Source organism: Acanthisitta chloris, unplaced genomic scaffold, assembly GCF_000695815.1.
Source record: "Acanthisitta chloris isolate BGI_N310 unplaced genomic scaffold, ASM69581v1 scaffold6855, whole genome shotgun sequence".
In the NCBI taxonomy this organism is placed as follows: domain Eukaryota; kingdom Metazoa; phylum Chordata; class Aves; order Passeriformes; family Acanthisittidae; genus Acanthisitta; species Acanthisitta chloris.
The window spans coordinates 45,992-58,186 of NW_008675313.1; the positions used below are offsets into that span (position 1 = coordinate 45,992).

The 12,195-nt window shown below is 35.2% G+C and overlaps 1 protein-coding gene across 1 annotated transcript in view; it reads left to right on the plus strand.

The window, feature by feature from the left end:
• Positions 1 to 12,195, plus strand: part of EYS (eyes shut homolog (Drosophila)) — a gene marked incomplete at its 3' end in the record, with an annotated part of 62,210 nt that overhangs the window by 36,374 nt on the left and 13,641 nt on the right. The window contains exon 6 of the mRNA XM_009075698.1: positions 8,852 to 9,011. Within this exon, the coding sequence (XP_009073946.1) occupies positions 8,852 to 9,011 (160 nt within the window). The remainder of the gene's footprint in view (positions 1 to 8,851; positions 9,012 to 12,195) is intronic.

Genomic DNA, 12,195 nt, shown 5'->3' on the forward strand with positions numbered 1-12,195 from the left:
CAAGGCCAGCAGGGATTGAGGCCTCACCAACAGAGAGCACAATCCCTCAACACCCACAGATCCACAGATGCAGTCAGAAATTCAATGGTCGTCAGACAAGTAGGTAGTGATGAAATAGGTTTGTGGTCAAACTGCATAGTGGTTTAAGAGTTCAGAATCATCAAGATACAAAGCTGGATCCAGGTATACCGAAAAATCAGCTCTGGAAAGGATCTAGTTCAAAAGCCTAAGATTAAATGCAGCTTATGAGTAAATGAATGAAATTGTGGACACTCAGAGGCAAGCTCTATTTTCACAGTAGTATGAGCCAAGGTGATAGTGCTGGGCCACATCAGAGCTCACTCTGTACACTGACAATTAAACCTGTGAGAGGGGGAAAGTGGATACCAAGGAAACATGAAGAGAAAGAGAGTTATAGACTGATCAGGCCAATAAGAGTCCATTGATGCATTCAATGCCCTGACAGTTTCTCTTAATATTCCTAGTGTGTAATTATTCCTCCAGTCCAAATATCACTGCCTCTCTTATGGTCACAAAAACTAAAGAGGTGTTGATATTTTTTCCCAAATGCTTTCCACCCAACTCTTTGTCTTTGCTTATTTCCTTGAATCTTACCTGATCTGAAAACTGCTATATACAAATGACCAATGATTGTTTCTCCTATTTACTTATGAGAACAAATAGAAAAGAAGCTTCCAATTACTTGTTCAAAGTCACTAGCCTGTAGTTCTGCACCTTGTTCTGTGTACATATTCTAAGTCAGATGATGCTGTGGACTTTTTAAGTGTCACGAAGAATGAAATTCATACCACTGCTGACTGCATCACAGTCTCCCAGATTTAATTAGGTGACCTGACAGATAGTGCTGGAGAAATATTTTCTGCAGCAATTGATTCAAGAAAGACAAGTTCAAGTCTAAGGAAAAAAATCTAGATTTTGATTACAATTTAAGGGGTATCGATACAGGAAAGTTGTTTTGTTTCCAAATAGTTTCATATTCTGCCTTTTCTACCACTCATTCCCAGTCCTATCCTGATGAAGCAGAAGACACCACAATTTGAGTATCTAGATGTGCCTATTATGGCCAACTGGCAGGATGCTTATAAAATTTCTTAGAGTTCTGTCTAAGATAAAATTTGGATTTTTTTTCCCCAAAATTAGAAAAGTACAAGCTGATTAAAGCATTGTTACATTATTGGGCTTATAGGCTTGAATATCTGTGATGTAGTTGCTGTTCTAATTTAAATTTTTTCCTTAGTTTTTTTTTATGCCATATTAAACTAACTAAACATTATTGAATAATCAAAGAGAAAAATAATTATAAGTTGGGGATAATTGTCCCCTATGTTTTTAATGGACCTCATGGTAATTTTTTTTTTGGACTAATATTTGAAGTACTTTAACATAGTAGAAAATAGAAAACTGTTGAAATGTGCAGATCACAACAGAAAATGATAGTGTAGTTAATGATAAACAAATAGGATCTGTATTTTTCAGTAGGATGCACTACTTAGAAATGAATATTAGGAGAGGCAAATACAATGCTGTCTGCATAGGAAAAATAGTCTGAGTTACTCAGTAGTGACTGTCAGTGGAGGATCATCATAAGCAATTATAACACCTAAATTATTTTAACAATGTTGCAAATTTGGAAAACTCTGTTAACAATGAGGTTAACGAAATGAAAAACCCGAAACATTTAGAACCAATTCTCAAAATTACATACAGAGTCACAATGTTAAATCAGTCCATCGTCTATCAGTTTTCCTCAGAAGAAAAACAAATAAAACCAGTTGTATTTAAAATGTTCAACTCTTGGTAGCAAAAAATTTTGAATCAGAAGAAAAACAAAAAAAACCAGTTTTATTTAAAATATTCAACTCTTGGTAGCAAAAAATTTTGAAGCCACATTAGCAATGAAGAGATAACAGCATTGTGTACAGTTCTGAGCAGCTGCTTCTTCTATGCACTATTGATTATACCAGGAGCATTTTCAAAAAACTTTTGGTAGTATAATATGGTATAATGCTGTGTATCAGCAGTGCTCCATCAGATCAATGCCAGGTCATCTGTCCTGTCCCAGTGAATAACTTCACCAGACATTAAATTTCATGAGGATCTACTACTGTGGGATCCAAACCTCATAATTCCCACAGAAGGCTGAAGGCCTTTTTGTGGATTGCTTCTAGCAGTCTATAAGCAGAATCATTCCAATGATTTTTAAAGGTTAGGAAAAGGAATATATTTCCTGGGGTTGCCATGAATAGTGAAAGCATAAAACCCCTCCACTTTCTTTGGGCTCTGTAGGTCAAATATATGATGTTTACTTTGTTAGCTGTTTCTAAAGCACAGAAAGATATGATTGAAGCCTTGACTCAGTTTAAGAAATCTGGATATCATTAGGACATATAATTTTAACAGGTGACAAACACAATGTTTGAACATAATGTGTCTTCCTCTGTCAAAAAGATACTGCTATGTAAAATCCTATTATTTTCTATTAATTTGTCAATTATTGCAAGAACTCTGCTATTGAATTTCTTCTGCTTTGCAGCTGCAATATTGGAATCACTTTTTAAAATCTATATAATCCCTGTTGAAGTTATGAGAAAAATATCATCTAGAACTTTCTTTTTTTATATTCATACCATAGTTAATGCTGTACTGATTTGTCAACTTTATCATAAACAACTCCACCTACTCAGTATTGAAAGATGGAGCCACTGTTTCAAGAAAAAAAAATTACATTAAAACAGGTTTAGCATAAACAATACTTATACAATTACTGAAGTGTGAACCAATTGCAGTTTTCACCAGAAGTTTATGCAATAAAAATATTCATCTATAGTATTTTAACAATATAAAAAAAATTTGTCCACAGATGCATGTTTCAACAGGTTTTTCTGTTCTCACAACAGCCTTTATATTTCTTAAACTGATTTCAGAAATGAAAAGTCAGTGTTCTTTTTTTTTGCAGTTGATAGTATTTCCTCAGTGTCTTTAATCTGATTGTCTAAAACTGTTTATGGCTATAGGTATCTGTTATCGTTATCTCTACTGGCAACAGGGAAAAGAGGAACAATTCCCATAGGAGAAGTGACAGGGAAGAAAGAGCTGTTTGTTTCATGCTAATCATACTGCTGCCACACACTAACCAGCTGGAGGAATGTAGTGATTTGTGTAGACTTCTCCCAGTGATTTAGAATAGCCCCAGCAAAGCCTCTGGCACAATACTGAGCAGTAAAAGCAGATAAAGAGGACATACAAACAAGAACTCACCTGGAGATGCAAAGATTCCCTCTAGGTCCCAAGGGTGGATCAAGTATCTAACTGTCTATTTATCCACAACAAGTAGCTTAGGTCATGGCAAAAAGATCCCCTGGGTTTTTTTCTTGAATAATTAGGATTAAAGTAAAAGACCAAACCAAACCAAATAAAGATACTGGAAAAAATATATTGAACTAATTTAGTGTAAATTGGACAGAGCTGTCATGTATTGGATTATGGAAGCCTGAAAAGGAGTACAATTTCTAAAGCACAACAGTGGGAAAGTTGAGGGTATGAAGACTCAAGATTTTGACATACCAGCTGTCTTTACTTTCTAGGAAAAAAACCACTGAATTACATAAAATGTGCAGATTTCACAGGCCAGTTATGACAACCTATAGAAGTCCTTTTGAGGGAGAAGGTGCAGCCCTACACACTCTCCTACTTCTGCTCTGCCATACACTTCTTATGGAAGGACATGAAATAAAAAATGTCTTGCAGGGTGTAAAAATGCTCATTCAAAAAATTATTTATTTTGCCTAGCAGCTCCTTACTATGCTACGAGCAGCTATCTTTCAATTTATATGATCTGCATAATGCATCCAAGCCCATTTTTGTCAATAAGGCAATATCCTAACAAACCACTGGTTTGTGCAAGGCTATGAGCTTACAGCTAACAAAGGAATTGAGTTACATAGGCACAAAAACTGAAGCTGAAAGATGAAGTGAAAGCAATGCCATTGTAAGGTCCATTTCCATTTGCCAGCACTACATTTGAGACAAGGTCTGAACAAATGATGCATATTGCCTGAATTGCAGAGCTGTGTTGGCAAGCAAATACACACTAGAGCAGCATTAGAGAAAAAGACAACAATCTGTGTTATCATTCTGGGTTTTACCATTACACCTACTGTTGGCCATTCAAAGCAGATATTTAAAATTTCTTTGAGATGCTGTACTGACACTTGAATGTGAAATTTTATGTTGGAATCATTGTCAATGGATGTCCTGGTGCCTTCCAAAAGAGCAGTAGGAATTGCTGCCAATTTCTGGCTAGTGTTCATACAGTGCAGTGGAAGTAGATTGTGCTGTTAAGTGTGAGTGAAGCTAAGTAAAAAGAAGCAATGATTTTAATTTCTACAGGTAATTTGCCTGGGGAGCACTGATTAATGAGAACAGGTACCCATATGCATTCCCTTCATAAAATTGTTCCCTTGACACCCAATTTTTGCTTTCCTATGCAGACATGCATTGAATACTGTTTATCAAATAATATGAGCCACTGTTACAAGATAGAAAAATTAAGATAATAGAAGAGATTGGTATCCAAACCCTTGCCCTGCAGATGGCTCTGTGGCTGTTCATGTTGTACTCTTTTGATTCTTTTTCCTCATATGTATATATCAAATCTTTTATATTTGGAGTTTTATGGTGAATTTGAGCTACTTCAACAATGTGTACACCAAGAGGATATATGGTTGATAAAGTAAATTGTGAATATAAATGAATAATCAGTAATACCATGGATCCCACTGTTGTAGATTTAGTAAAAAAAGAACAGCAAATATGTTCTGCCCAAAGATTACTCTGTTCTCTGGCAAAGCAGAGGAGACTTCATAGCAACAGAAAAAAAGGTCTTCACCAAAGCTACTAAGTTCCTTCTGGGAGGATGAGGGAAGAAGGAGAGAGGAGTAAAGCTCTATTTCTGCTGTTTTTCCCCATGTCAAGCTGTATGGCTCACCTTCAACAGAACTTGTGCAGAAATTGCAATCAGGCAGACAGAGCTCCAAGCTTCATCCCTACCAGATGAGGTTTGCCCTTGTGGGTGTGGAACCAGACCCATCAGCCAGCTGTCAGGCTGGGAATCAATCTGCTTCTGTTCAGAAGAGTGGTGACCAATGCCAAGCCCCACAGGCCTGTGGTAAACCCTGTGCCAGGTTGAACAACCTTTGTGGAAAGTCCCTGGTCCTGCTCCCCCTTGCAAGCTCTTTCCTGAGGACCCACTGTCAATCTGAATTTTTTTTTTATAATACTTTATCCTTAGAAGTCTGTCTAAATTTATAACCCAGAAGTAAATCATCTCTATGCAGAATGAGCAATAATCTCCAAAATGGAGCTATGTTATACTGCTTAGATCTCATAGCCCTAAGGAGGCCTCCAATTTTTTCTTAGAGAGGTCATTTGTATGTATTGCATGAGAGGAGACAGAAATTCTAGATCACATAGCAAGAACATAAAGGAAGTATAGCTGAGAGTCAACATCAACTTGTTTAACAAATTCCATTCTTTAAAAAAAAAAAGCCACTAGGGCTCTTTTAAAACCCTCTTCACTGTATCAATCACTGTTTGTTTTCTGAGTATAAAAAAGCCATAAGGAAACAAACATTTAATATATTTGGCATACTATATATTAAAGCAGTTGGTTGGAGCGATGAAATTGTTATGAATATTTATAACAGCTCTACTAGCAATGCTTGAAGCAATGAAAATTGGCACAGCAAAATCTACTGCTCTCAGAAGCAACTTTTATACTTATGTACAACATAGAAACCCGATTATTGTCATTTTCCTTTTAAAAAAAAGCTACAGTCTCTCCTCCTGTGCCTCCCCATGGACTATGTGAGCATTATAGCCTCATCTCTGTGAAGCCACTTTGTCACTATCATTAATTCTACTGATGTCTCTCCTGTGTTTGTCCTTCCAGCTGACTGTTCAAAACAGCAGTAGTTCATAGTCAGATACTTCCATTAGGGGCTAGTTTTACACAAGTTAATTAGTCAATTTTCTTTCACACAGTAGCAGTAATTCTACAGAAGAGTTCACGTAAGTTTTAAAATGTCCTACACGGATTTAGCTTCTTCAGGGTTTAATTTGAACTTTATTAAATCTTCCTTTTTCTGCTATTCTTGTTTTATTGAAATAAACAGCATCAAAGCGCCCTAGGTATATTTTATATGTGCTGTCAATTATCTCTGAGCTGTACAGAAGTTAATAAACAGTAGAAATCTTAATGTAAAAAACTAAATATTCTGCTTTTGAAGACTTAAATGAAGCATATTTAATTAAAACTCTGATCATGTAATACTATGATATATCTTTATACAATGTATCTTAATTGATATACTAGGGTAGCATAGAATTAAATATAAATAGACAATAAACCAAACCATATATAACCAATAAGAATTTTCTATTTAATTTTTAAATTAAATTTCTGAGAAGTTAAAATCAAGCCTGTGCTCAACTTCTGACCACTTTTCAAGGACACAGGAATTCCCTGAATCTCTTCTTTACTGACTTCTCTATCTAATAAGGAGCTGTCCCTTTGAGATAAGGAGAATGTCTGTGGAAAGATTACATAAAATTCAGTCAGCCAACTCAGCACTGTGTATTTCTGAAGTACAGAACTTCTAATACTTTTTTAACCTGTTTATTAATGCCAGTGAGATCAGACACACATCCTTCATGTGCTGTATACATTTTGGGGTGTCTTCAGCTGCTGTTTCCAATACTGTAGAGTAAGTTTCTAGTATGAGCTAAAGCTTCTTGCTGATTGTTTTCCATCCTTCAGTATCTGCCCTTTCTTCCTCTGCTGCCAAAAGCTAAAAAATGTTCATTCTTAATTTCCCCTAAGTTATAATTAAATATTAATAAAATTTCATTATTTTATGAAGTCATATGAAAAGAGAGGTGGCTCCTGCTCAAACTACACAAGAGTCAACTCCATCTTCCCCCTTCCTATATGCAATATACCTGGATAGAATTTTAGTGTCTGTTTTATCACCTATGTCCACCTGAGAAATGAAAGAATATAATCTCTATCAAAATTAATTAATTAATTCAAGCTATGTTGTTTTTCTGCCCTGGGCCTTAATACTTTAAGCACATCATAGACTGGTTTGGGTTGGAAGGGATCTGCATGGGGAAGATCTTCATACTTTTTATAGTAGTGTCACATTTAATCAAACATAACATCAAGGACATGGAGAATACACAGGCAGTGGAAGGTGTTTCTGGAGATTAAGGGGAATGAAATCAGGAAATGGCAGAGTTGTGTCTGGGTATTGTCACAAGAGAGCGATGCAGGGATAAGAATTTTGAAAACAGGGACTAAAGAATATATAGCTGCTGGAGAACATTGTGTTCTTCCAAGCCCTGGGAGGGTAAGTCATATGAATTGTGTTGCCTATCATGCTCTTCTTATACCTAGATCACTCAGGAGATGACAGTCCATTTAGTTAGCTGCTGTTTCAATAGTTCAATACAGAGATTTGCACCGTGGGATTCCCATCACTGCAATTCTCTTCCAGACTTCACCTGACCACCTAAATACTGTTAATTTTTACTAAACGTGTATACCAGTTAGGGAATCAGAGATCATTGTAGTGGAAATGTTTAGGAGATTGATATGTCAGGCCAGCTTTAAACTTTAAAACAAGCTTGAATAAATTACTTCATAAACAGCATGCTTAATCCTACTAGTTTTTACATATTATTAAGCACACTCAGTACACCTACATACTGTTATTCTGTAACACTTAGATTCTAAATTATCTGTGCTCACACAATACTATGGAGCTGATGCTAGTGCTGATAGCTATGGTCCCTGGTGGCTCTTAGCTCCTGAGGTTGAGGTAATCTGTTTTGTGAGCAATTTGATGAGAGAAGTCATTACTGAATTGAGCTTGTCATCCCCCACCCTAGTCTCAAAAAAAGGATGGTCTCCTCCTGTATTGCTTATGCTGGGGCTTTTTGTGTCCTGACAGTCACTGTGTCATGCCTATTTTCTATGCCTTTTGCTAATCTTGATCTTTGGCCACTTTCTTGTTGTATGAGTCACTGCAACACATCTCTCTCCCTTCAGTGGTACACATTGTACACATACTCATGTAAAATGCTTATGCATTTTGCCTGGCTACACTATCACAGTGTTCTAAAATACTTTTATGGTACTGTTGACTACATTGTTTTATTGCCCTTGTAATTGGATTCAAGGCAAGCTACTATTAATGATATTTGATCAGTGCACTTGTAATGTATAGGTTTCGTAGGACTCTATTGAGAAGCTAATATAAGCTTTGAATCTTCCCTTTCCTCTGAAGAAATAATTTTGATTTTTATTTTGCTTAACAGATAGGGTCAGAATGTGTAACAGAAACCTCATACAACTTTTTCTCATTACTGGTTGACCAGCAAATTTGTCTTGCAGGTTGTGTTAGCAGCCCTGCCTGATTTCTGCCTTGTCTTCAGGTCTTTAAAATCCCTTTTTGCACACTCAGTTCTTCTGTTCCTGCAGGCAATTCCATCCCTTACAGCCAGTAATTATCTTCCTGTTTCCTCCAACTCATGAGTCCTCTTTTCCCACATATTTTCTACAGACAAGGTAGATGAGTTCTGCCTCTCTCAACTGTTTTATCATCTGCAAATACAGGCATGAAGAATAGCCTCAGCTGGATGTAACACTCTGCATTCTACTGTACTTTTACTTGCTAGTAAAATACAAGACCCCAAAAACATTCTACTTTGACTTTGCATTTTCATTTTGTGTTTCCTCTGTGTTTGTTTGCTTGTCTGTTACATGTAGTGCCTCTGTGCACCTGGATGGACAGGAGAATTTTGCCAATTTGCTGAAAATGCATGTTTAATTTACCCAAATAGTTGTTCTGATGGAGCAACTTGTGTCGACATGAGCCAGATGAGAGAACAGCCTTTGTTCCAGTGTTTGTGCCCTCGTGATTTCACAGGTAAGGCATTTACAAATCATGTAGAAGTTTGTAGTCTCATTTCCTTTTAACTATTCAAGTATAAGAATGTGGTATTTTAAAATAAAATAATTAATAGAGACGTGTTTAGAGGAGTCATCACACCTCTCTGCATTTTCTGGCCTCTGCTGTGGTGTCTGCAAAACCTAAATGGAATTTACAGGTTACTTTTGAATCTTCCAGTTAGGGCTGCAGTAAGAATAGACCTAGAGTAAGCTTCAGCTTCAGTTTAAGAGACTGTCTTTCTATATATATAAAACTTCTGCATGTGAGCTAGGTGTTCTCATAGTTCCTAGACATCTAATTATTGAAAGCAATGGAGTCCAGGAAGGTTTTTAGTTTGTATCAGCCTATATTTGCTCAGATAACTTTAGTTACTTTCTGAGAGCTGAATCCACCTCCTATTTTAATCCTTTGGTGGAGCACCAATGATTTATGGCATTTAATTTGGTGTGGGCTTAATTGATTCACTTTACTTGACTAAAGGAATATGAGACCTAGCAAACAAATCTTCAAGGCTCTGTGTATCATCAGTGAATAAATTTTGCAGAGTGGAATTAAGACACTTGTGTGAGACTTTTGTTAGTTGTTGATACACTTTCTTCAGGAGTATTTCTCTTTCAATGAGATACAGAAGAGACCTAGAAAAATAGTTTTTAAAAACCACATGTTTTTTAACTGGTAAGGAAAACAATTTCTAATTTTTCCTCCAGCCATACCCTTAAATAGAAGTTCATTGTAGCTGGATTGTAAAATTCTTCACTAATCTTTGGCTAGAGAGAGAACTGAAATAGAAGCATTGAATGTGATTCACTCCAGTTTTAGGTAACATTAAAAAAAACAGATATTAGCCATATGTATATCAATGTATAATTAAATGGCAGAAAATATTAACAGAATTTTAAAACAACAAATTGAAATATAGAAACTTCATATTTATTACCTAAAGAATGAAAATTACATTAATCTAAAGAAGTTATAATAATACACAGACAAACCAGACTTTAAATCTACTACCATTGAAAATGAAATCATAGAATAATATCACAAAGTTGTAACTATCAACCTGTCTTTTCACTTCTGCCTTATCAGCTTTAGGATTTTATTTTTTCAATCTGAACTTTAGGGATATTTTATTTGTGTGACACTTAAAATTATGGATTTTTGCATAAAAGTAAAGTTATACTACAATACTTCAAGGCATTTGAGATAATTTAAGGTCTCTAGTGAACAATATGATCGTGAAACAAGTTTGACAGTCTAAAATAAATGACAAAAAAATGTGTGCAACTAATACAATTAAACATTACTAAACACCAAGTTATGACTGGATTCAAGTGGAAGTGAGTTCATCATTCAGGGACATCTTGCTGTAAGGTCAAGATCCTTTCTATTGTGGGATCTCATTGTAAGAGGTTCTTTATAGTGCAATAGATTTTTTTGTAAAACTTTTTTAAAAAAAATACTAATTTTCTACTTCAGTCTCCTTCCACAGAAATTTCCATTTATACCTGTTTATTGTTTAATTTATGTGTTTGAGAAGGGAGAGAGGAAAGGACAATGCAGTAGCAATTTTGGCATGTTTACTTGACTCTGAATAAAATAGCTTCTGCAACCAGAAAAACTATTGTAGTTTCACATCTAATTGTTCCTAATTGTGTTTATAAATTATAAACACTACAGCTGTAGCTTTTGCATTAACATTTAAATCATGTTTGGAATAGACTCTTCTCAGAGAACACAAAATATGACATGTTGTAACACTCTCAGCTGTGAAAAGCAGAACTTTGATTTAAAAAGTAATAAACCCATTTCATTTTGGTTCCATGCTCTTTAACAAAATCTTGTAGACACTTAACATATACACACAAAGGCAATTCTAAACTACATTTTTTATTCTGTTTATATGTAAAATACATTTTGGGTAGTTTACTCAGAAAGATATCCCTGTGTTTGGTTTAAATACTCAAAGGAGAATAATAAAGGATTATAAAATAGAGTTATTTTTTGTTGAATAGATGCAATGATTTTTGTGCTTTCAGTTTCCTTCTACAGTTAGTTCCTTATTTCCTTTTCATTTTTCTCTTCTCTGAAAGTGGATAAAAACCATTGTAACTACAACAGTGCATGTAAGTAACATGACACTGAAACAATCCATATCAGCAGTTCCTCAGGTTTTGCACAGTAGACCAATTGTCCTTGAATAAGCTTCTTCTAATTTATTACTATCTTTCCTTGTGTGTAGAGCAATCATATTGGCAGGAATTGACTGGGCATATTAGACACTTCATTTAGTTAGGAGAAAAGTCTTTTAATTAAAATAATCTTGCTGCAGCTAAAACGAACTGAATCCAAAGAAAAACTCCCCAACCAGAATTTAAAGTACTACTTCAATTACATACTTTTCCCTCATCTTCAAACATTCCTAAGACTCCTTAAGATTATTCACAGATTTATCCACAATTTATTTTTCTCTTTCATTGTTTTATTGAGACAGTTCTGCTAATTTCTACAGGTTTATGGGAAATGAATATAAACATCCTTTGATGAAGCTTGAACTATTGAACTGTGGTTATTTGAAATAGTATTCAGTGGAAAGTATCTCATAATAGCTAATGTCCCAGAGAAGATGATGTGGGATAGAAAAGTTCCTTTATCTTTCACGAGCTAGTTGAGACAATGTTTATACTAGTGAACAAAATAATTAAAAGGCTTAATTTAAATCATTCTGTCTGGTCAAATCCACATTTTTTTAATTCTTTTGTTCTCCAGAATACCATAGTGAAATGTTTTAACCCTAGTGGGCAGCTAAGCACCACACACCTGGTAGTTCACTCTTCCCCAGTTGGATGGTGGAAAGAATCAGAACAGCAAAAGCAAGAAAACTTGAGATAAAGACAAATCATTAGATAAACCAGAAACTTCACATAAGTGAAGCGAAAGAAGGAATTAATTCAGTATTTTCTGTTGGCAGATAGGTGTTCACCATCTCTAGAATATTTGGGGAGGGTCTCTATTTCATATTTAAGTACAGTGGTGATCTCATAAGTCTCAAAACTCCAATAGATAAAAAGAATAATAATATTTTCTTCATAGCTCTATTCCCTGTACTAAAAGTGAGCTTGTAAAGAATTTTTGTAGCATCATGGGAGGTCCCTATATCACA